Source organism: Eleutherodactylus coqui, chromosome 7 (genome assembly GCF_035609145.1).
Source record: "Eleutherodactylus coqui strain aEleCoq1 chromosome 7, aEleCoq1.hap1, whole genome shotgun sequence".
NCBI classification, from domain to species: domain Eukaryota; kingdom Metazoa; phylum Chordata; class Amphibia; order Anura; family Eleutherodactylidae; genus Eleutherodactylus; species Eleutherodactylus coqui.
This window is the reverse complement of record NC_089843.1, coordinates 169,108,414-169,134,876: the sequence shown is the minus strand read 5'-3', so window position 1 is coordinate 169,134,876 and position 26,463 is coordinate 169,108,414. Positions and strand designations below refer to the sequence as shown.

The window sequence follows — 26,463 nt, the reverse complement described above, 5'->3', positions numbered from 1 at the left end:
CACCCCCAGAATTGCGGGCCCCAGCTCGGTGGTGGTATCTACAGCGGTGTATGCTTCCTCCACTAAACCACCCTCCTCCTCCTTCTACACAACCTCTGTCTCGCAATCAAGATGTGTCAGCAGCAGCACGTCGCCAGCAGTCGGTGTCGCGCGGCGTGGCAGCACAGCGGTGGGCAAGCGTCAGCAGGCCGTGCTGAAACTACTCAGCTTAGGAGAGAAGAGGCACATGGCCCACGAACTGCTGCAGGGTCTGACAGAGCAGACCGACTGCTGGCTTGCGCCGCTGAGCCTCCAACCGGGCATGGTCATGTGTGACAATGGCCGTAACCTGGTGGCGGCTCTGCAGCTCGGCAGCCTCACGCACGTGCCATGCCTGGCCCACATCTTTAATTTGGTGGTTCAGCGCTTTCTGAAAAGCTACCCACGCTTGTCAGACCTGCTCGGAAAGGTGCGCCGGCTCTGTGCACATGTCCGCAAGTCCCACACGGACGCTGCCACCCTGCGCACCCTGCAACATCGGTTTCATCTGCCAGTGCACCGACTGCTGTGCGACGTGCCCACGCGGTGGACCTCTACGCTCCACATGTTGGCCAGGCTCTATGAGCAGCGTAGAGCTATAGTGGAATACCAACTCCAACATGGGCGGTGCAGTGGGAGTCAGCCTCCTCAATTCTTTACAGAAGAGTGGGCCTGGTTGGCAGACATCTGCCAGGTCCTTGGAAACTTTGAGGAGTCTACCCAGATGGTGAGCGGCGATGCTGCAATCATTAGCGTCATCATTCCTCTGCTATGCCTCTTGAGAAGTTCCCTGCAAAGCATAAAGGCAGACTCTTTGTGCTCGGAAACAGAGGCGGGGGAAGACAGTATGTCGCTGGATAGTCAGAGCACCCTCCTGTCTATATCTCAGCGCGTTGAGGAGGAGGAGGAGGAGCATGAGGAGGATGAGGAGGAGGGGGAAGAGACAGCTTGGCCCAATGCTGAGGGTACCCATGCTGCTTGCCTGTCATCCTTTCAGCGTGTATGGCCTGAGGAGGAGGAGGATACTGAAAGTGATCTTCCTAGTGCGGACAGCCATGTGTTGCGTACAGGTACCCTGGCACACATGGCTGACTTCATGTTAGGATGCCTTTCTCGTAACCCTAGCGTTACACGCATTCTGGCCACTACGGATTACTGCGTGTACACACTGCTCGACCCACGGTATAAGGAGAACCTTTCCACTCTCATACCCGAAGAGGAAAGGGGTTCGAGAGTGATGTTATACCACAGGACCCTGGCGGACAAGCTGATGGTAAAATTCTCATCCGACAGCGCTAGTGGCCGAAGGCGCAGTTCCGAGGGCCAGGTAGCAGGGGAGGCGCAGAGATCAGGCAGCATGTACAGCACAGGCAGGGGAACACTCTCTAAGGCCTTTGACAGCTTTCTGGCTCCCCAGCAAGACTGTGTCACCGCTCCCCAGTCAAGGCTGAGTCGGCGGGAGCACTGTAAAAGGATGGTGAGGGAGTACGTAGCCGATCGCACGACCGTCCTCCATGACGCCTCTGCCCCCTACAACTACTGGGTGTCGAAGCTGGACACGTGGCCTGAACTCGCGCTGTATGCCCTGGAGGTGCTTGCTTGTCCTGCGGCTAGCGTCTTGTCAGAGAGGGTGTTTAGTGCGGCTGGGGGAATCATCACAGATAAGCGTACCCGCCTGTCAACCGACAGTGCCGACAGGCTTACACTCATCAAGATGAACAAAGCCTGGATTTCCCCAGACTTCTCTTCTCCACCAGCGGACAGCAGCGATATCTAAACAATACGTAGGCTGCACCCGCGGATGGAAGCATTGTTCTCTATCACCATCAAAAACGTGGACCTTTTAGCTTCATCAATCTGTGTATAATATTCATCCTCCTCCTTCTGCTCCTCCTCCTGAAACCTGACGTAATTACGCTGAACGGGCAATTTTTCTTAGGCCCACAAGGCTCAGTCATATAATTTTTGTAAACAATTTTTATACGTTTCAATGCTCATTAAAGCGTTGAAACTTTCACCTGAACCAATTTTTATTTTAACTGGGCTGCCTCCAGGCCTACTTACAAATTAAGCTACATTAACCAAAGCGATTAATGGGTTTCACCTGCCCTCTTGGTTGGGCATGGGCAATTTTTCTGACGTACATTAGTACTGTTGGTACACCAATTTTTTGGGGCCCTCGCTTACAGTGTAATCCAATTAATTTTTAGCCCACCTGCATTAAAGCTGACGTTACATCAGCTGTGTTGGGCACTACAATGGGATATATTTATGTACCGCCAGTGGGTTCCAGGGAGCCACCCATGCTGTGGGTCCACAGGGCGTTGTAACTGCATGTGTCTACTTCTAAAGAACCCCAGTCTGACTGGGGCATGCAGTGTGGGCCGAAGCCCACCTGCATTAAACATGACATTACCTCAGCTGTGATGGGCAAAGCAATGGGATATATTTATGTACCGCCGGTGGCTTCCTGGCACCCACCCATGCTGTGGGTCCACAGGGAGTTGTACCTGCCTGTGTCTATGAATTAAAAACCCCAGTCTGGATGGGGCATGCAGTGTGGGCCGAAGCCCACCTGCATTTAATCTGACGTTAGCTCTGCTGTTCAGGGCACTGCAATGGGATACATTTATGTACAGCCGGTGGGTTCCAGGGAGCCACCCATGCTGTGGGTGCACACGGAATTCCCATTGCGGAGTTGTACCTGCCTGTGACTATTTATAAAAAACCGCGGTCTGACTAGGGCATGCAGACACCTTCACAGAATGAATAGTGTGTGGCACATAGGTTCCCCATTGCTATGCCCACGTGTGCAGCTCCTGATGGAGGTGGCACAGGATTATATTTCTCATTGCTTCTGTACAGCATTGTGGGCTATCGCACCGCCCCTTTTAAAGAGGGTCGCTGCCTAGCCGTGCAAACCGTCTGCAGTGTGTGCCTGCGGTTCCTCCTCATGGCAGACGCACTTATAAATAGACATGAGGGTGGTGTGGCATGAGTGCAGCTGAAGGCTGCGCAGGGACACTTTGGTGTGCGCTGTGGACACTGCGTTGTGCGCGCGCGTGCGGGGGGGGGGGGGGGCGGTTGGGCAGCATGTAACCCAGGAGAAGTGGCAGCGGAGTGTCATGCAGGCAGTGATTGTGCTTTGTTGGAGGTAGTGTGGTGCTTAGCTAAGGTATGCATTGCTAATGAGGGCTTTTCAGAAGTAAAAGTTGTTGGGAGGGGGGGGGGCACTCTTGCCGCTATTGTGGCTTAATAGTGGGACCTGGGAACTTGAGATGCAGCCCAACATGTAGCCCCTCGCCTGCCCTATCCGTTGCTGTGTCATTCCCATCAGTTTCTTGAATTGCCCAGATTTTCACAAATGAAAACCTTAGCGAGCATCGGCGATATACAAAAATGCTCGGGTCGCCCATTGACTTCAATGGGGTTCGTTACTCAAAACGAACCCTTGAGCATCGCGATAATTTCGTCCAGAGTAACGTGCACCCGAGCATTTTGGTGCTCGCTCATCTCTAGTAAAAATGTTGAAACTTTCCATTCTCTAAACTCCTATAGATGCAAGCAGAAGCTAGCAGTTAGCAAGAACGCTCTATTTCCCGATTCTTAGTAACTTTAGCTGGGGTACATCAGACATAAATAACCGCAGTCTGAAGCAGTACCGCTTTTAGCTACCGCAATAATAACCCAAGCAGTTTTACTGGAAACTTATGCAAATGACATGGGAAATTTATGCAATTAATAGTTCAAGCTGTAACCTCCAATCATATTGAAGAAACCACACGTGAGTCCAAGACAACCCACTCATCTCGTCCTGCCCTCTCCGGACTGCTACCACGTGATGGGCAATAACAGATGACCGGATGATGAAAGAATTTAAAGGAGATGTCCCGCGCCGAAACGGGTTTTTTTTTTTTTAAACCCCCCCCCCGTTCGGCGCGAGACAACCCCGATGCAGGGGTTAAAAAACCCACCCGCACAGCGCTTACCTGAATCCCGGCGGTCCGGCGTCTTCATACTCACCTGCTGAAGATGGCCGCCGGGATCCTCTGTCTTCATGGACCGCAGGGCTTCTGTGCGGTCCATTGCCGATTCCAGCCTCCTGATTGGCTGGAATCGGCACGTGACGGGGCGGAGCTACACGGAGCTACACGGAGCCCCATAGAGAAGAGGAGAAGACCCGGACTGCGCAAGCGCGGCTAATTTGGCCATTGGAGGGCGAAAATTAGTCGGCACCATGGAGACGAGGACGCCAGCAACGGAGCAGGTAAGTATAAAACTTTTTATAACTTCTGTATGGCTCATAATTAATGCACAATGTACATTACAAAGTGCATTATTATGGCCATACAGAAGTGTACAGACCCACTTGCTGCCGCGGGACAACCCCTTTAAAGATGCTTATCCAATAATTAAACAATACGTTGTATCTATGTAATCTTTGACCTGCCCAGATGGGCAGATATGTTAAACTCTTTAAAAGAGGCTGCGCGCCCACAAATAAAGCAGAATTGAGGAAGTTTTCATATGCTGAACTTGTGTCAGTGTGATTGCTTCAGACTGTGCGCACAGTCTCATAACCAATTAATTAATCTGGAAGGGTGCAAACATTTCCCATTTGAGTAGGCCGTGGACTCACAAAGGAAATCCACGACAAGAGGGTTCCCAATTAGCTTAAGACAACACAAAATCGGACTTTTTGCCGATGACGTTCTTTTGTACCTATCTGACCCTTTAAGCTCCTTGAGAGATGTTCGCGAATGTATCTCACAATTTAGTTGCGCTTCCTACTACAAATTAAACTCAGATAAATAGAGATGAGTGAACGTACTCGGATAAGCACTACTCGTCCGAGTAATTTGCTTTATCCGAGTATCTCGCCGCTCGTCCTGAAAGATTCGGGGCGCTCCGCTGCTGACAGGTGAGTCGCAGCGGGGAGCAGGGGAGAGCGGGTGGTTGAGAAGGAGAGAAAGATCTCCCCTCCGTTCCTCCCCGCTCTCCCCTGCAGCTCCCCGCTCCGCAGTGCGTCCCGAATCTTTCAGGACGAGCGGGGAGGTACTCGGATAAAGCACATTACTCGGACGAGTAGTGCTTATCCGAGTACGTTCGCTCATCTCTACAGATAAATCATTAATTCTGGGAATCAACATAGACAAGAAATTAAAAGTAGATATCCAAAAAGAGTTCCCCTTTCAGTGGCAATCAGAAATACCCCATCTTAGAATCAAAATTTGCCAATCTATGTCGAAAGTCATATAGTCTAACCTAGACCCACTAATAATTACACTTAATAAAGAACTGGCCAACCTAAAAAAGAAAATTTTCCTGGTTTGGCAGAAAAGCGATATATAAAATGCTGATCTTACCAAAGATCCTTTACATTTTCCGTACACTATCCTACCCCATTCCCCCTAACATTATTCACAACTTCCAAAAACAATTACTAAGCTTTATCTGGAATGGAAAAAAACCCAGACTGGCTGTTTCAATCTTATATCTTCACAGGAAGCAAGGGGGTATCGGGGTCCCAAACCTACTAGCTTATTATCAAGCAATTATTATAAATCAATATGGAGCATGGCTGAGAGAGTCCCAACTTCCTCCATGGGGCTACATAGAAAAATATAGAAACCATAGCAGAACCTTAGGCTCTCTGATATCAGCCTCAATCATGGGAATCTTATACCCCAAGATCCCCTCGCCCATACATGCACAACATCTTTCCCCTTTAATGAAAACAACTCTACACTGTTGGAGCTTACTGGCGGATAAACTTAAATCCTCCCCCAGGAATACTCCAGTAAATCTCCCTTTGGAAATTCTCTCGTATTTTATACAAGATTTAAATATCAAAGATTGGAACAAAAAAGGGATTAAACATGTCTCGGACCTATTGGAAAAGGGAAAGCCTCTCATGTTCAACTCAATTCAAAACAAATTTAACTTACCTAACACAGAGGCTTATACATATATGAAGATCATCTCCTTTCTCCACAGCTCTCACGTGGAGAGTCTCTCTTTTCCTAGGGAATTGGAATCCTTGTTTCACAGATGTACTACCTCCCCAATCTCACTAACTAGAATAACTTATGATAATATTTCTGACAACATGAACAACGTCAAAAGAATTCACTTATTAAACTGGGAGAGTGACCTAAGAAAAAAATTTCATCCCTCGCAATGGCTGAAATCCTTCAACTGGGCAAACAAAGCCACCCTCTCACCTAGTCTACTACAAACCCACCATAAAGTTTTATCCAGGTGGTATTACACACCTACGAGACTAGCTAAATGTTTCTCAAACACTAGCAAGAATTGTTGGAGAAACTGTGGCTATGAGGTCTCACTTTTCCACTTATTCTGGGAATGCCCCCAAATTCAATTATTTTGGAAAGAAATATTTAACAATATACAAATTATTACTGGGGTAAAGCAAACTTACTCTCCGCAATTGTTCCTTCTTCTCCTAGACTGTGAGTCGATGCCCAGCAAAAACAGAAAATGGATTTGCCACTTTTTCCTAGCTGCAAAAAATACTATAGTGAGAAAGTGGAGAGAGGTATCCCCCCCTACTCTTAAAGAAGTGTTGGTCATGTTGTCAGACCACCACTGCTATGAAAAACTATATGCAAAAAATAATAACTGTTTACATAATTTCAATTATGTTTGGAAGTATTGGCAGCAATTTGAGTTAAAAAAATTTTGTTTTAATGTAAAATATTAATGATCTAAGCTGGTTTAACCACCTATGTTTACAATTACATCTTACTACTCCATTACCGATACTAGAACAATAAACAAAATTATTTTAAAATGTATTCATTAGTATAGGATTAAGATGTATGCAACTATATAAAGCAATGCAAATTTTCGTTGTTATTAGAGATGAGCGAGCACCAAAATGCTCGGGTGCTCATTACTCGAGTCGAACTTGCAGTGATGCTCGACAGTTCGTTTCGAGTAACGAACCCCATTCTCAAGCATTTTTGTATATCGCCGATGCTCGCTAAGGTTTTCATTTCTGAAAACCTGAGAAATTCAAGAAAGTGATGGGAATGACACAGAAACGGATAGGGCAGGCGAGGGGCTACATGTTGGGCTGCATCTCAAGTTCCCATGTCCCACTATTAAGCCACAATAGTGGCAAGAGTGAGATCCCCCCCCTCTCGCACTGTCAGCATAAAGATCGTTCTCCTCTGCCACAGCTGTAACAGCTGTGGCAGAGAAGAACGATGTTAGCCCATTGAATTCAATGGAGCCGGCAATACAGCCTGCTCCATTGAAAGCAATGGGCTGCCGGCGATCGCGGGATGAATTGTCGGGAAGGGCTTAAATATATAAGCCCTTCCCTGCAATTCATCCAGGAATGTGTAAAAATAAAAAAAAATATACTCACCTTGTCCCGGCAGAACGATGTTAGCCCATTGAATTCAATGGAGCCGGCAATACAGCTGGCTCCATTGAAAGCAATGGGCTGCCGGCGATCGCGGGATGAATTGTCGGGAAGGGCTTAAATATAGAAGCCCTTCCCTGCAATTCATCCAGAAATGTGTAAAAATAAAAAAAATATATATACTCACCTGGTCCCGGCAGACGGAGTTCAGCGTGGCCGGCGGCAGTCCTCCTGAACTGCTCTGAACAGCTGTGAGTAGTAGTAATCAGCAGCCGGGGATTTAAAATCCCCGACTGCCGAATGAGCTGCCTCTGATTGGTCATAGCCTGACCAATCAGAGGCAGATCTCACTTACACACCCATTCATGAATTTATGAATGGGTGAGTGACTGCTGCCTCTCATTGGCTCAGCGGGATCAGATTGGTCCCTGCGCTGAGCCAATGAGAGGCAGCAGTCACTCACCCATTCATGAATTCATGAATGGGTGTGTGAGTGAGATCTGCCTCTGATTGGTCAGGCTGTGACCAATTAGAGGCAGCTCATTCAGCAGGCGGGGATTTTAAATCCCCGGCTGCTGAATACTACTCACAGCTGTTCAGAGCAGTTCAGGAGGACTGCCGCCGGCCGCGCTGAACTCCATCTGCCGGGACCAGGTGAGTATATATTTTTATTTTTATTTTACACATTTCTGGATGAATTGCAGGGCAGGGCTTATATATTTAAGCCCTTCCCAACAATTCATCCCGCGATCACCGGCAGCCCATTGCTTTCAATGGAGTCGGCTGTATTGCCGGCTCCATTGAATTCAATGGGCTAACATCGTTCTGCCGGGACAAGGTGAGTATATATTTTTTTTATTTTTACACATTTCTGGATGAATTGCAGGGAAGGGCTTATATATTTAAGCCCTTCCCGACAATTCATCCCACGCTCGCCGGCAGCCCATTGCTCTCAATGGAGCAGGCTGTATTGCAGGCTCCATTGAATTCAATGTTCAGTGCTCGTTTAATCGAGACGAGTACCGCGTGGTGCTCGTCTCGAGTAACGAGCATCTCGAGCACCCTAATACTTGAACGAGCATCAAGCTCGGACGAGTATGCTCGCTCGTCTCTAGTTGTTATATATGTTGAGGTGCCAGCAATGGCCACCTTTTATTACCTAAGTTTTTATATAGCAGCATAACCCGAAAGTCTGTTACAATGTACCTAACAGCATATGTTCTTTATTAGCATCCATTTACTACTGTAAGAATTTAATTATTTGTATGCTTTGAAAATGACTAATAAAAATATTTGGAAAAAAAAAGTAGTTAATGGACTTGAGTATTCATGTATAAGTTTTTGCTTACTAAACAGTAAAATAACAATATATTCATTTCACATTTTATATCTTACAGGAGATAAAGTCATTCCATTGTTTGTTCCTCAATGTGGATCATGCAGATGTTGTAAAAATCCAGACAGTAATCTGTGCTACAAATCTGAGTAAGGATTTATGTAATCTCATAATTTAACATTCTCTTAACCTCGGAGCTGCAGATATAGTGAATCTAAAGTAACACTTGTACCCAAAATCTGGTGCTTCAGGAGACCTTCAGACAAACACAAGAATCCAATATTCTAAATGTCACTTGGCATGTGGGGCTCTGAAATCTCAAGTTAATATTCATCCTAGTTAGTGCTTAGATACATTGGCCCTACTAGAAGATATCTTCTGTAATGTATTCTGCAGCTCAGATTGTCCATTCTTTGTCATTCTTAATGGAGGAAACTTTGTGTTCACATTAAATACAACAGTGATTAAATCAATTTTGGCTAGAGGTTGACTTTTAATGTGTTTATTAACGCCCTAAGGACCAAGCTGTTTTGTACCTTAAGGACCAGACACTTTTTAGGGATTTCACCCATGTGGTGCTTTTAACCCTTTCCAATCCACTGTCTGGCCTGTGAAGACATTATGATTTAAAGCTGTACAGCTCCGATGTTACTAGACTTCCGTCAGGGGTTCTCTTACTGTGTATTGCCAGGCTCTCTGCTGTCGGAGCCTCTCCAACATGTCACCTCATGCAGTACTGGCTTTAGCCAGCATATAGCACCATTGTATAATGGCAGAAAAAGAATAAGCACCCTAGGAAAACCAGAATACAAATTAGACTGGAAAGTGTTTTTCATTAATTTTTTTCCCCTTCTTTTTAGTTTTATTGGGGATAAAAAGCTTAAAAGATGTTTTTAACATTTATAGTAATTTTTTTAAAACTAGTATCTTTACACTAAAATAAAGTATAGGAATGGATTCCTAATTTTTTTAACATTTTGATATATAATATGTATGGTTTGGATTGCAGGGCGCATATGGCAACTGTTTTGGTTGGCATTGGGTTATTTTCTTTTTTACGTGTATATTTTTATTTTGTTCTGTAATTTTGTTTTACTTATTTATGTAATTATTTTTTTTTTGTATCTATGTCCCCACATGTTGTTATATAAGACCTCTGGGGGACATTCACATGTTTTTAGTTTATTTTTATTTGACACTTTCCACTGTAGCTGGGGCATCCATAGGAGCCCGAGTTACAGGGAAAACATCCCCTGTAGTGACATTTGTCACTGGCAGAGCTGATCAATGTCTGCTAGGACCCAGTAGCTCTGCTGTGACAAGGGATCGCGGAAGCCGGGTCGCGTAGTAAAAGAACGATTTTAACTTTCACTCTTTAGTACATAGCGCGCATTGAACACTGTGCACTAGAGAAAGGAGAAGGCAGAAAGGGTTAACACCCATTCCTGCCTTCTCCCGCAGGTTCTCACCTGTCACTAACAGCTGACATCCCGACATGCTTCTGATTTATTCCACAAGCAGAGGCTTTAACACAATTCACTGTCTGACGTCTTCCTACATTCTGATTGAAGCTTGCACAGCTCCAATGTCAGAAGACGTCCGACAGGGTATTCTTACTGTCTATTGCCAGCTACTCTGCTGTCGGAGCCTCTCTGGCACACTCACTGTCTTTAGCCAGCAGATGGCACTGTTGTATAACAGCAAAAAAGAAATCTTTTTAGGAAACCCTGAATCAAAAATTGGATTGGAAAGGGTTAAACCCCTGCTGTATTCTTACTAATCATCTGGGTTTAAAGCCCAGGACTAAGCGCCGTAAATTTACTGTGCCTGGTCCTAAATGGGTTAAAATATAGCTCTAGCATTTCTAATTCTTTAGACAACCCTGCAACACTTTATAGGCTTGTCCCACTTCTCACTATTTTGCTGCAGCCTGCAGAATGACCCAGGTTGGTACTGCAGGATGTTTTCTATTGAACTGAATGGGACTCAGCCTGGAAAACCAACCCGGGCCGCAGTGCAATGTGTAGAACTGTTTGCTTCCTGCAGCAAAAGAGCTAGAGGTGAGATAACCTCTTTAATCTAATTGAAATTTACTAGATAATTCCATAACCATGACAAACCTTATATTATAGAAGGTTTCCAGTTAATGATTTCCTTCTATTTCTTTAAAATAGCATTGGAAAATACAGTGGAGTACTTCTGGATAACACTACTAGATTTACCTGCAAGGGGAAACCTGTTTATCACTTTGTCAATACCAGTACTTTTACAGAGTACACAGTGGTTGATGAAATTGCAGTTGCTAAGATACATCCGGATGCACCGCTGGATAAGGTCTGGCTCATTGGCTGTGGATTCTCTACCGGATATGGGTCTGCTGTGAATATTGCTAAGGTAAGTTCTAGGTGTGATTTAGTTCTGTACATGCAAATAAGGAAGATGGAACAATAACTCTGCAGCGCCACCTATTGGATGGCAGCATCCCTGCAAATCAATGTCTGACCCTTTATACAGGTTTTTAAAACAATGATTGGGAATTGAAAACCTCACTCACCTTCTAGGTGCTCTCCTTAAGGAGGGATGATACCCTGACCCACGTCATAGGCATCTCACTATCTAAGCCAGAAACCTACTGTACACTGATGAGGGGCAAACACCCCGAAACAGCTGTCTGTGCATGGATTCTAGCTTGGTTTTCTTTTCAATAATTTTTCTTAGATATTATAATAAACAAAGAATAACAGAAAGTTGACATATTTGTTGCATTAGAATGCAATTTCTAATTCCCAAGGATTGTTTCAAAGACCTGTATAACGAGTCGTGCATTGATTTGCAGGAATGCTGCCACCCAATAGGTGGCGCTGCAGAGGTATTGTTCCATCTTAATTATTTGAATATATTTCCCAGCGGAGCATGCATTGTCTTATAATTCTCCTCAGTCACCTTCTAGGTGCTCTCCCTAAGGAGCGATGATACCCCTCCCGTCTTAGTTCTGTACATTAATAGTTTAAAAAGTTTTTTACCAGTCCCTTTTTCTTTGAAGGTTTATTTTTATGGCAGCTAATGACAGACCATACAAGTGCAGGCATCGCTAGAAATCCACTTGCATATAAATTTGTATACTAGTATATTTTATGTTTAATTACTAGAGATGAGCGAACGTACTCGGATAGGCACTACTCGTCCGAGTAATGTGCCTTATCCGAGTACCTCCCCGCTCGTGCTGAAAGGTTCGGGGCGCTCCGCTGCTGACAGATGAGTCGCAGCGGGGAGCGGGGCAGAGCGGGCGGGAGAGAAGGAGAGAAAGATCTCCCCTCCGTTCCTCCCCGCTCTCCCCTGCAGCTCCCCGCTCCGTGCCGGCACCCGAACCTTTCAGCACGAGCGGGGAGGTACTCGGATAAGGCACATTACTCGGACGAGTAGTGCCTATCCGAGTACGTTCGCTCATCTCTATTAATTACTTTAATAAAAGAACAGTAAAATAATTCCCATCGTTATTTCAAAGTTTTAATACATGTGCATGTACAATGCATGTCCCAGGGGTATTACTGGGGTCTAACAAGATCATGCGCACAAGCCCCAATACCAAGGCATATGTTGTGCCTCTCGAAAAAAAAAAATGTAAATAGAAAAAAAAAGATATACAGTTGTCATATAATATTGATTCCACTTTATGTGGTTAATTGAATGTCATCCTCATGCTGTTACTGAACAAAACATCCTACACGAAAGCTAAGCCAGTAATACCACTGTACAAGCCTAATTATTACTGCCCCACCATATCATTACTACTAAATAATGACTGATGAATATTACATTGCTGTTACTGAATAAAGACCAATAATACCTCTATACAATGCCCAAATAATAGTGTCACACTATTCCTTAATAAATTTATGGTACAAAGACATATTACACCACACAGTGACAATATTGTGGTAGTTACCAGTTGTATGGTTACTCTGAAGGCCATATAAGAGACTACAGTACTATTATATCCTCTCTGACAGGAGTTGCTCACTTTTCCCATATTTTCCATCCAGCCCAGAGTTTCGTGATGAGTTTTTCCAGCCACGACTTGTCTCGTAAAGTTTGCAAAACAAATGTCTATGACTTTTCACTTTTCCAGCGCCATCCCTACCTTTTAATAACTTACACAAAGTACATACTAATAATCTTTATTTGTTTAGCGCCAACATATTACGCATCGCTTAAAAAGACAGGGGGAATACAGAAAGACAAAAGTACAAAAATTACAGAACCATGGTTACATAGTAATCAGTTGATTGAAACAATAGGAGTGAGGGTCCTGCTCCAACAAGTTTACATACTACAAATAATGGGGTGATACAGAAGGTAAAGGGGCTGGAGATGTGCACAATATGGCGAGGTGGAGAGTGAGGGATGCTATACACATAAACAAGGGTCAGACATTTAGCCATGTGACGGCAGAATCGGTATGACTGCAGGGGCAGTTGATGGTGGCTAGCAGGGATTGCACTCAGTAGGTCAGGGAGCATGTTGTCAGGTGGCATACAGAGGGGTTCGTTTAGGCAATGCGGTATGCCTACCTGAAGAGGTGCATTTTTAGAGCACGCCTGAAGTTTTGTGAGTCCTGGATTGCCCGGATAGACTTTGGTAGTGTGTTCCAGAGGACTGGTGGTGCTCTGGAGAAGTCTTGGAGGCGGGAACGAGTAGTTTGAATTAGAGGGGCGCGCGGTCTAATTTCGTTAGCAGAGTGGAGAGTCTAGGCTGGGTGATGGATTGAGATGAGGGAGGCATTGTAGGGTTGCGCTGCGCTGTGGAGGGCTTTGTGGATGAAGGTAATGAATTTAAATTGAATTCTGTATTTAACGGGCAGCCAGTGCAGTGACTGGCACAGGGTAGAGGCATCCAAGTAGCAGCTGGACAGGATGGTGAGCCTGGCTGCAGCATTCAGGATTGATGGGAGGGGGTAGAGTCTGGTGCAGGGGACAACCAATCAGCAACGAGTTGCAGTTATCGAGCCGAGAGTGGATGAGGGCAGCAATAAGCGTTTTTAGCGTGTCTACAGTGAGAAAAGAGTAGATTCTTGCGATGTTCTTGAGGTGCAGCTGACATGTTTGGGCAAGAGATTGGATGTAGGGGTGTATTGGGTAAAGGAGAGATCAGAGTCGAATATGACCCCTAGGCAGCGGGCATGCTGTCTGAGAGTTATGGTGGCACAACATACTAAGATGGGGATGTCAGGATGAGGTCGATTAGTAGAGGGCAGAAACTCCAGTAGGTCAGTTTTAGAGAGGTTTAGTTTTGGGTAGAGAGAGGACATAGTGTTAGAGACAGCGGACAGACAGTCAGTGATGTTTTGGAGGAAAGGTGCAGAAATGCCACAGGAAGAGGTGTATAGCTAGGTGTCATCAGCGTAGAAGTGGTATTGGATGCCAAAACTCATGATAGTTTGTCCAATAGGGGCTGTGTAGATAGAGAAAATGAGGGGGCCAAGGACTGAGCCTTGGGCGACCCCAACAGCAAGGGGAAGAGGAGGGGAGGTAGAGCCAGCAAAGGAGACGCTGAATGAGTGGTGGGATAGGTAGGAGAAAAACCAGGAGAGAGCAGTGTCCTTTAGGCCGATGGAGCGAAGAATACTGAGGAAGAGTTTGTGGTCAACTGTGTTAAATGCTGAGGAGAGGTCGAGGAGAATCAGTAGGGAGTAATCGCCCCTCAATTTGGCTGTCAGGAGATCATTTGATACCCTTGTAAGGGCAGTTTCTGTCAAGTGTTGGGGTCGGAAGCCAGACTGTAGGAGGTCGACATGCTGCTACTGCCAATTTTGTGCCTGTTCCTGCCCCATCTGCCCCTATTACTGTACCTGTTGTGTTGTACAGTGACCCCAAATACCATGCTTCAGAAATAATGCTATCATAACTACCAGTATCCCCATAACAATAGTGCCACACAGACAGTATCCTTAAAATAATAGTGCCAAACACAATGCCCGATATTGTGCCTCAGAGGTTAATAGTACATTGCACAGTAAAAGCACCATGTTTTGTATTCCATGCAGACAGTGATTTTCTCAGTAGCCCTAAGCAGTAATAGTGCTTCTCTTAGTGTTCCCACATAGTAATATAAGTAAATATAATCTTTACCCTGACAATAAGCCCTAGCTACACTACATGAAAATTGAAAGCAGTACTAACCTAGCAGGCACCATCTGGGTCACATCCGTTGGCCCCCATCCGTTGCAGTCCTCAACTCTGATGGAGCATCTCTAACTGGTAATGCTGCTTGAATGCCCCGCCTCCATCAAGCGATTGCTCTAAATAGTTCACGAGTGCCGCATCATTGAATGGCTGTGATTGGTTCATCGAGTGCTGGCTTTGATTGGCTGAGGTGGTGCTCGTCCTGCCAAAAAGTGTCTTCATTCTGCTACATTGACAGAAAGTTATGCTTTTGGAATCCGGTAACAAAAAACTTATTTTTTTCATGAAATGTTCTATTATTGTGCAATAGTCAAACTACTAACGACCGCTTGTCAGTTAGTATGTATGTGTGTGCGTCTCATGCTCCACCCCTGGTGACATCATCACAGATCCTACAACACAGAGCCAAAACACAGAGCCTGACCGACAGAAGAACAACAACGTTGGGGCTCTTGGAAGGGGAGGCCAAAAATAAAAAATTGAGAATACAACTAAGCTATTATTATCTCAGACACAACTTAGCGGTCCTGACAGAAGACACTGACCTACCGCCATCACAAAGATCTGGTGGGCTGAAGGACCTGTGGTGACATCACTGCTGTGAGAGGAGCCATTCTGCGGTTTGGTAAAAGAGATCCGGTGAGCTAAAAAACCTGCGGTGGCCTCACTGTTGTGGGAGGAGCTATTGTGCACTCTGGTAGAAAGTACTGTATACTGGATAAGCCGACAGCAGGACCTGTGATGATGCAACCGTCATGTGATCACCTGTGTGTGTGGAGTCAGGGATTGCATGACCAGGGGCTGATCACTGTACACACAAGTCTGTTGAGCTGGTGATGTCTGGAAATCAGCACGGATGTACCACAGCTGTGTGTGTGTAATGTGTGTGAATTAGGATGCATGTAGTAAAGCTGTGTATGTAATGAGCTGTGTGTGTGAATCAGGATACATGTAGCAGAGCTGTGTGTAATGTGCAGTGTATGTAATGTGTGGGGTCAGGATGGATGTAACAGAGCTGTGTGTGTAATATACTGCGTGTATAATGAGTGGGAATCAGGATGGATGTAGTAGAGCTGTGTATGTAATGTGTGGGGTTAGGATTGATGTAGCAGTGCTGTGTGTAATGTGCTGTGTGTGTGATGTGTGTTAATCAGGATGTAGTAGAGCTGTGTGTGTAATGCGTGAGGTCAGGATGGCTGTAGTAGAGCTGTGTGTGTAATGACTGTGTGTGTGAACCAGGATGCATGTAGCAGAGCTGTGTGTAGTGTACTGTGTGTGTGAGATGTGTGTTAATCAGGATGTATGTAGTAGAGCTGTGTGTGTAATGTGCTGTTTGTGTAATATGTGCGGTCAGGATGCATATAGTACAGCTGTGTGTGCAATGTGTTGGGTCAGGATGGATGTAGTAGAGCTGTGTGTGTAATGTGTGGGAATCAGGATGGGTGTAATGTCTGGCCATCAGCATGGATGTAGTAGAGCTGTATGTTTAATATATGTGAATCGGGATGCATGTAGTAAAGCGGTGTGTATCATGTGTGGGGGTCAGCATGGATGTAGTACAGCTCTGTGTGTAATGTCTGCACATCAACATGAATGTAGTACAGCTGTTTGTGTAATGTGTTAATCAGCATGGATGTAGTACAGCTGTGTGTGTGATGTTTGGGAATCAGGATGGATCTAGTAGAGCTGTGTAATGTGTGGGGTCAGGATGGATGTAGTAGAGCATTGTGTGTGATGTCTGGGCATCATAATGGATGTACCATCTAGCACAACTGTGTGGCACATTGCGCCTCAAGAAACACTGGTACTATAATTCCCTAATAATTACTAGTAGTATATAGAACAAAGAACATGTAATTTAAGCTCCACAGTGAACACTGTAAATTTAAAACAGAATTGTCAGGATTTTTCGTATTTGATTCCAAGGTCAATGGTAGAGGGTTGCAGTACCATTCTGGGTCACTGAACAAGTGATAGAATTGTGAAGGAGCTGCGGCGTGGCAGAAGACTCACATCAGCTGATCAGCAGGGTGTCTGGTGTTGGAGCCAGGCTCATGTGGTATAGATAACTCATCCAGAAAAGAGATCATCAATTTTACAGGACTGGAAAAACACGTTTATGCTTTGGCTTTTCACATTTCCAGTATTTGAAGCAACTTTTTCTTGTTACAGGTTAAACCCGGCTCTTCCTGCGTAGTATTTGGTCTGGGAGGAGTTGGCTTGTCTGTGATTATTGGATGTAAAGTAGCTGGTGCAGCCAAGATTATTGCAGTTGATATAAACTGCGACAAATTTGCTAAAGCCAAAGAGTTTGGAGCCACTGAATGTATCAACCCCAAAGATTACGACCGGCCTATCCATGAAGTGTTGGCAGAGATGACTGATGGCGGAGTAGACTATGCCTTTGAGGTTATTGGAAACACTGGAGTCATGGTATGTGGATGACAAAAACCTTCTTACTATCGTAAATTATCAAATAATAAATGTTAGCCATCTATTGGCAGAACAGTAACCATAGTAGTCATAATGAGTTGTTATTTATTTTTTTATTTAGTTTTTTTTTGTGTTTTTCATTAGACATCTGCTCTTTCATCCAGTTTCTTTGGCTGTGGAAAAACTGTGATTGTAGGCGTAGCTCCTTCAAATGCTACCATGACATTTGATCCAATGTTAATGCTGACCGGGCGAATTCTGCATGGAGCCGTTTTTGGAGGTAATACATTTAATAGAGCTTTTTGAGCTCTGGCATTAGAACTTGTGTAAAGACTGTGCCACTGGTGCTAATTTTCATTTGCATTGTGCAACGCAGAGGTAGTCAACCACATTTTATAAAAGTCAACTTACTTGAGTCTGCCAACAGGTGAATGTCTGAGCTGAACACCAACAGTTAATCAAGGTGAATTTGGGTCAAATGAAGCACACTGGAGTTACTAAATTAAGAACACCATGTAGCTCACATTAGTTAAAACTTGGCACATTGGGGTTACTAAAGTACATCTGCCTCATTTTAATCCCATATATCTCGCATTGCTAATGCTACCGTGTTGCCCCAAAAATAGGTCCTACCCTGATAGTAAGACCTACCTAAATAGGACCTAATTATCATGCCCCTCCCCAAAAAATCAATACTTACCTGGTCCGCTGAATCCCGATGGTCTCCGGCGGTGCTGCGGGAAACTGCTGAGTTCTCCTTGTCTGCTATCTCAGCTTCTGCTGGTGATGGGGCTTTAAATATCCCGCCTTCAGCAAAGCGAGTGCTGTGATTGGCTAATCGAGCAGCCAATCACAGCCGGCTCTCAATGAGCCTTCACAGCCATTCAGTGAATGACATCACTTTGCTGGAGGCAGGGTATTCAAAGCCCCGTCACCAGGAAGAAGCTCAGCTGTGCGATGAGGAGGAGGCAATTGACTGCAGTGCCGCCGAAGACCATCGGGAGGCATCGGGACACTGTGGAACAGGTGAATATAAGGCTCCTTCCGCCGAAAATAAGATACTGTACCCTTTTTGGAACAAAAATGAATATAAGACAGTGACCTATTTACGAGGAAACCCAGTACTGTGAGGCAAATTGGAGCTTCTAATATGAGACACATGAGGATTATATGAGACACAGAGGAAAATTTACTAAACCTGCATTTCCTGCCCTGGGCTTAGTACAGTTCTCCTTGATGCATCGTGCACTAAATACATAAAGAGGCGCGCACCTCTTCGTTTATTCAGAGAATACCTGGCTCTCCAGTGCACCTTTAGAGAGATATACGACAGGTCCGACCTGGTGTACATTTCTGGTATAATTTTTCACCAGTTTTTGGTTTAAATTATACATAAATGTTTCGATCCAGGGTGGCCATGCCCCCTACACTTTAAAAAATGTCTGGGTCGGCGCAGAAAGAAAAGTCGCAATTCTTTCATCAAAAACCTGTTTGTACAAAAATTTACGCCTTTTTTGGGCAGAAACTAGTACAACAGTTTTGTAAATGTGCCCCATAGAGTTACTAAAGTGAGGTGCAAAGGGGTGCTAAATTAATAACGAAATGGGTGCATTTAAAGTAAACTATTCTATAGTAATTATTCTCATTTACATCACATCAGTGTTACTAAGGTAAAACATATAGAAGTACCAAGATGGTAACCCAATGCGCCTTACATTATTGACCCTATGCTTTCTATCTTCATCCTTTAATATCCCTGCAGCCAGTACAGTACATGGCAGAGACAGATAGAAGCACAGACCAGATGGGGAAAGTACTAGAGGGAATGTGATAGGTAATCCTTGTCTGTCTTGTCAATCTTCCTCTTCCTCACTTTCATTCATACTTACTCTCTCCCTCCCTTCATCAATTAGTGGCAGTGGTCAGACACTCACAAAGTGGAGGAGGAATGTTTATTGGCTGTCCTCACAGGTTAAAGTAAACACTGTAAAAAAGACAATTCCACCCTTGTATGTTGGTTTTTTTTTTATATCATGTGGATAAAAATGATAATTAATAGTAATCTTTTTTATATAGCAACAACCTTATCGACAGGACTTTTCAAACCAGAGCAGAGGGTACATGTGCAGACCGAATAAGTCATTACATACAATATTACTAATAAGTAGTCTGAAGAATAGAAGTGAGGGCAAGAAGTTAGCATCTATGAGGAATAAGGGGTGACACACCTGATGCACTTTTTGCCAACGGCTTCATCTGGACTATGTATAACAATTCTATTTGTTGGGAAAGGTTGGAAGAGTAAAGATGATGTGCCAAAACTTGTGGATGACTATATGAATAAGAAATTTGAGTTTGATGGGCTGATAACTCACAAATTACCACTTGAGAAGATCAATGAAGGATTTGAACTTCTGCGCAAGGGAGAGAGGTATGCTTTAAGTCTTAAAATAATCCAATTGTAAACTACTATATCTAAAAATTATATTTATATTTAAAGGGGTTTTGTCAAAGCTTAATTTTAAATTGTCCATTTTTAGCACACCCTAAGATATGATCCTGTGATAAGATATGATCCAGCATTCAAATTGCATACTTTATTTCTGCTGCTGAGCTCACCTTGTGTCCATTCCTATGAGTAGTACAGTACCGGTAGCCCTGGAGCACTGCTTCCACCCTCAGAGCACTGATTCCGCCCATTTCGCCACGCTATAATATAAAGTCTAGTCCCACCTACTTCACTTTAGCACATACTTATTGAGACTCCAGCCTCCTATAGCCATTCACGCTGTAGATTCAAGTTATTGAACGCATACATTTGAGCTGAACGATTCTGCGCACTCCCATTGAGTCAGAGTCTAAAACTGCATTTGGTAGCACTCCCTCATGTAGTTCGGACGTACTGCAGTGTCCCAGACTTCCACCATCCCAGACTTTATCGGTATTAGAAATGACCAGTTGGACAGCAAACACTGTAGTTTTTAATCGACCGAGAATTCAGCAGTTTCAGTCAGGGAATGAACACTGCGTCACCAGTGATGTAACGATCAGTTCCCCTGGCTGGAAGTAAAAGGCCCGTAAGGTACGCTACATCATTGGAAATGGAAGAATCGGGATTTGGCACTCTCACATGACCTGGTGGATATCTCAGAGCATGGCTTACACCTGGAGTATAGTTTCGGAATCTTACTGGGAGCAAAAAGTATAAGTTTATAAAAAGAATTTTACAAAGACAAAATGCCTTTAAAGGTCCAACTTACTCATATACCTAGTGTACAAAAATTATACAAACCTACTACAGATGATAAATGGCTTAAAATATTAACCGTTTCGGTGTTTTAGGTGTTCATGCCCAGAGCAAAACTTCACCTTTTGGAGTTGCATTTTAATGGTGCTTTTTAAAAAATTTTTATCCCAAAAAAGTAGTGAGTTTTGTTTTTTTTACATATATAGGGATTTCATATTATTTAAAATTGCAATACATATTAATTTTGTAGATCTTTTTGATGGGGAAAATAGTCAGAAATAGGAAGAAAAAAGAATAATGTTCACCCTAAAATGAATTCTCTATTTCTCCCATGAATAACAGTATCAAATGTTTGCACGTTGTGTAATATATGATGTCTCTCTATAGCGCGAAAACCAAAAACCCTGTATCTATATATATAAAGGCGAAAGCCCTGACTGACTGACTGACACTAATTCTCTAACTTCTCGGTGTCATACAAACCTGAAATTTGGCACAACCAATCTTTAGGTCCTAAATAGGAAAATTAAAATTCCCTGTGGTGCAGAGTGCTAAGCAGTAGAAATGCAGTCCTAGGCTCTCCCTTATGACCTGAAGGTTGCAATTTCAATCCCTGCGTGGTTCAGGTAGCCGGTTCAAGGTTCACTCAGCTGTTCATCCTTCTGAGGTCGGTAAAATGAGTAACCAGCTTGGTGGGGGTAATAATAAAATTGCCGGAAAGCGCTACAGAATAAGTTGGCGCTATACAAAGATTTTTTTTTTTTTTTTTTTAAGGGGTCACAACTTTATTATTCAATCCTAAGGGCTCCTACCCACTTGCATTTTTAATTCAAAAACACATTGCACAAAAATTGCAAAGCACAAACTTGCAATGTGTTTTTCACATTAGAAAGTCCCATTGACATTCGCTTTAAAAAAAAGCAGCGTTAAAACAAAAAAGCAAGTGGGTAGGATGCCTAAGTGCAAGAGTAAGTGACCCCTATGTAATGTAACTCATCTAATTCTCTAACTTCCTGGTATCGTACAAACATGAAATTTGTAAACAACCATTTTTTAGATCCTAAATGGGATAAATGAAGGTATCACAACTTGATTATTGAATTTTAAGTGCAAAATAAAGTGACCCCCCCCCCCATGTAATGTAACTAATCTAAATCCTTAACTTCCCGGTGTCGTACAAACGTGAAGCTTGAAATTTGGCACAACTATTATTTTGGTTGTAAATAGGAAAAGTAAAGGGTTCATAGCTTGGTTATTCAATTTTAAGTGCAAAAGTAAGTGAACCCCTATGTAATGTAACTAACAACCATCTGTAGTGCACAAACTTGAAATTTGGCATGAGCATTCTTTAGGTCATAAATAGGAAAAGTAAAAGGGTCATAACTTGATAATTCAATTCTAAGCGTGAAAGTAAGTGACCCCCTATGTAATGTAACTAATAACACACATCTGTACAACACAAAATAAAGGTGTCGCAACTTCAATATTTAATTCCAAGCGTGAAACACAATGACAATCTGCGATACGAGAGAGTTCTTTTATCAGAAACCATAAAGCCCAGGGAAATGATTTGTATACTTGAAGAGAATCTACCTCACCTCTATGTGTATATACGGAGGAATGTGTATATACTGAAGAGAATCTACTTCACCTCTATGTGTATATACTGAGGAGAATCTACCTCACCTTTATGTGTATATACTGAGGAGAATCTAATACTCCTCTATGTGTATATACTGAAGAGAATATAACTGACCTCTGTGTGTAATACTGAGGAGAATCTACCTCACCTCTATGTGCATATGCTGAGGATAATATAACTGATCTCTGTGTGTATATAATGAGAACAATCTAACTGACCTCTATGTGCATATAGTCAAAGTAGATAAAAAAGATAAGGAAGCAGCCATCGGCTGCAGGGATGAAGCATGCCTTCAAGGCTAAGAAAAGGCTGAAACCTCCAATCTGGGGGGTAAATTTGAATTAAAAGGGGCGTTACCTTTAAGGGTAAATAGTGAGGAGAGTGGGAGGGGTGGTACTTTCTGCAGAGGGACATTGGTACATGCAGTCTGAGTAAAATCTAAAACTTCTATGTGTATAAATATTTTATTCCTCTGAAGTAACCATGACTTCATAAACTTTTCTGTGTAAACAACAAGTAAACACATGTACCAAATGAACTCGGGTGAAGCCGGGTATATCAGCTAGTGAGCTATAAATGTATTTCTTTCTCTGAGCTTTAGCTGCAGCCTCTGGTTTATAATCAGCAAAGCATAGAATTTTTTTTTATTAAGGGCACAAAAGCTGATGGGTCATGGTAGAACAAACTAAAATTGGTATTGGAAGTAATTATTGCACATAACACACATTCTGTGTGACAGGAATGTATTAATGCATAAGTATCTGGCACTTATATAACATTCATCTATTAGGCAGGATGTCTAAAATTGGTATACAGAGTTTGGAGAGGTGAACACCTTATAATTAGGCGGCTTTTTTAAAATTTCTTCACGTTTTTTTACCTTTTACCCTATTCATCTATTTTTCATTTTACTATGGGGGCATAGGTTAGCAGGGAACACATTACCCATGTTTTCCCTACTGTCCACACATACAGATCGCTGATAAACAGCAGTAACAGGCACTCTTACAATGATCTGAATTCATAGATACATCTTGTAATCTCTGCCTGCCATGTTACCCCAGTCTGCAGAGGAAATCTATGTGATGTCATTAATGATGTCACAAGACTCTCTAGCAACCCCCCAAATGTAGAAGCAGCGCTTCTTCCTGCATAGATATCTGTTTGTGATTAGCCATTGTGAAGGGTGAATTCTGTTATCTTTACATGGCAATTTTTTAATATACTATAGATTGTAGCATTGAAATAAATAAAAAAACATCAGAAATCGTTAAATCTGTTTAAAAAATTATCAAATTCTATAAATATCATTTTTATATTAATGACATATTCCTTTTAAGGAATTTATTGCAATTTCTCCAGAACATCCAAATATAATCCTAGCAGAAACAGCATTTCTTTAGGGATGGATAAATATTTCCTCACAGTGGCCTTTAACCCCTTCCCACTCCAGGACGTACATTTACGTCCTGGAGCGTCGGGGTATGTATGAAGACAGGTCGCTGGGCGACCTCTCTTCATACAGCGCGTGCGTCAGCTGTTTACTGCAGCTGACACCCGCGGGCAATAGCTGTAATGAGCCATTCGGCCGATTGCAGCTATTAACCCTTTAAATGCCGCTGTCAGAAGTGACACCAAAGAAAAAGACACTTGACAATAGTGTGCTGTGCTGTCAACTTGCTCACTTCATATGTCTCACGATCCACTGCTTGCTCAAACGGGTTCACCTGCCCCCGGTCCTGGGCTTAAACAGCAGAAAATTCCATGCAGGAAAAAGTGTCATCCACGCTTGCTTGCAGAATAAAATGTATAATCTTCCTTTATTTAAACATATTTAAAATTTGCCAGGTATACACATCTCTGGACCAGACGCGTATCGGCTGCACAGAGCCTTCGTCAGTGGTATACCACTGACGAAGGCTCTGTGCAGCCGATACGCGTCTGGTTTTATACATTTTATTCTGCAAGCAAGCGTGGATGACACTTTTTCCTGCATGGAATTTTCTGCTGTCAGAAGTGACAGCAGAATTTAAATCCCCCAAACGATGTTCGGGGGTCCCGTACGGCGGTGAGGTCGGAGGAGCCGTGCAAGTGTCATGGCAGCCAGGGGCCTTCTGAAAGGCCGCAGGGCTGCCTTGGGAGACTGCCTATCAAGCCATCCCACGTGGGGTGGCTTGATGGGCTGCCTGTCAGAATGCAGTATGACCTAATGCTATACAAAGCATCGCATATTGTAGTCCCCCAGGGAAGCTTAAAAGTAAAGTGAAAAAAAGATTAATAAAGTTTTTTTAATTGTAAAAAAAGTAATAAAAGTTTAAATCGCCCCCCTATTGCCATATCTGTAATTAAAAAATCTAAATCATAAAATAAAAATATATATTTGGTATTGCCGCGTCCGTAAAAGTCCGATCTATCAAAGTAGCACATTATTTACCCCGCACAGTGAATGTTGTCTGAAAAAAAAATTAAGAACGCCAGAAATGCACTTTTTCAGTCACCCTGTCTCCCAGAAAAAACACAGTAAAAAGCGATCAAAAAGTCGTATGTATTCCAAATTAGTACTAATGGAAAACACAGGACATCCCACAAAAAATGAGCCCTAGTTTAACTAAGTCGATGGAAAAATAAAAAAGTTATTGCACGCACAAGATGACCGCAGAAAATAATTGAAGAAAATTAAATGTCTGAAAAAAAAAGAATAGTATAGTAAAAAACAATATACACAAGTTTGGTATCGTAGCAATCATACTGACCCATAGAATAAAGTTATCATGTCGTTTTTCTTGCATTTTGTGCGCCGTAGAAACAAGACGCACTAAAAGATGGCGGAATTTCGATTTTTTTCATTTTACTCCAATTTTAAAAATATTTTCAGTACATTATATGGCACTTTAAATAGCACTATTGAAAACTACAACTTGTCCCGCAAAAAACAAGCCTTCATACAGTAACGTCGATGGATACATAAAGGAGCTGTGATTTTTTTAAAGGGGGGAGGAAAAAACGAAAATGGGGGAAAAAAAGGTCCGCGTCATTAAGGGGTTAAAACTTGAAAAATGCATATAGTTAGATACTGTACGTACCATTGATGTCTAACAAATGTATTTTCTTCTGCTAGTATCCGTTCAGTGGTGTGTCTTTGAAGAGCGTAATCCTGGTCCTCATCTAATGAAGAAATCCCCCACATTGTCTACATGCAAGATGCAATATTCATTTATTACAAGAAATGTATTCACTTTGATTGTATAACGGAAAGTTGAATTTTACAGAATATCGTCAGTGTGTACCAATAGCTTTGAAGATCTACCAGGGTTCTCCTTGTACTGCAGCATGCATTAATAACACATTTGAGCTGTCCAGATGGATTATTGTTATATGAAGCTCCAGTTTTGTGAGGTCTTATTTTAAATATTGGCACTGCTGTCGAGTATTTGTCATAAATAATACAATTTTGCCTTGTATAGCTCTGAAAACTGTGTGCAAATATTTTTTTTTCTGTCATTTCGGTAGTAGGAGCAGGAAAATTGTCTACATAAACTAATAGATGTGCATCCTTTATTATATCTAGTGTAAATTGAAAAGCCTGTTTAATTCAATTAAAGGAATACTCTAGATATAAACTGATACACTGTGTTCTGCCAACTGCAGGGCCTCAGAGTTGGTACACGATATGGGGATTTGAAGGACACTAAACACATCCACAGGGCTTGTATCATTTGTTACACTGGGCTATGCCTATTGCAGGATGTAGCAGTTTTGCCTGGCATGCTGTTTGTACACAACAAGAAATCTATGTAGGGTTGTTTCACAACTGCGGTGGAGATTCCGGTTCCTGCAACATTCAGTTGCGTCCGCCTGCTTTCCACCCAGCTGCCCGGATTTGGGATGGAAGAAAAAGCACAGCATGTAGTATCTTTTCTTCTGGTATTTTCAGCCGCCTTTTTGACAGAAGCTCCTGCCAGAGGTTCTGATGCAGATGTGAAACCAGCCCAGGGGCTCATTCATACGGGTAGATTGTCACCACGTATTACACACACGTACATCCCATGTGTAACACACTGTTTTTGGCTGCTTGTGGGCACTGTGTATCGATACACAGGAGAAATAAATTGCAGTGTAACGCCCCAAATGAACTCACTGTAGGTATGGCCGGAAGCCTAAACTTTGTCACGGTGATGCCCACTCTAGCTGGACACACCAGGAGATCGCGCA

At 43.1% G+C, this 26,463-nt stretch overlaps 1 protein-coding gene across 3 annotated transcripts in view; it reads left to right on the top strand.

The window, feature by feature from the left end:
• The window catches only part of LOC136572954 (alcohol dehydrogenase 1-like), a 74,295-nt gene extending 48,571 nt beyond the window's left edge, over positions 1–25,724 (top strand). For all 3 annotated transcript variants that reach the window (XM_066574001.1, XM_066574002.1, XM_066574000.1), the window contains 6 exons: positions 8,809–8,896; positions 10,922–11,141; positions 17,102–17,362; positions 17,507–17,642; positions 19,655–19,793; positions 25,370–25,724. In XM_066574001.1, the coding sequence (XP_066430098.1) occupies positions 8,809–8,896; positions 10,922–11,141; positions 17,102–17,362; positions 17,507–17,642; positions 19,655–19,793; positions 25,370–25,394 (869 nt within the window). In that variant the 3' untranslated portion in view covers positions 25,395–25,724. The remainder of the gene's footprint in view (positions 1–8,808; positions 8,897–10,921; positions 11,142–17,101; positions 17,363–17,506; positions 17,643–19,654; positions 19,794–25,369) is intronic.
• The last annotated feature ends 739 nt before the right edge of the window (positions 25,725–26,463 follow it).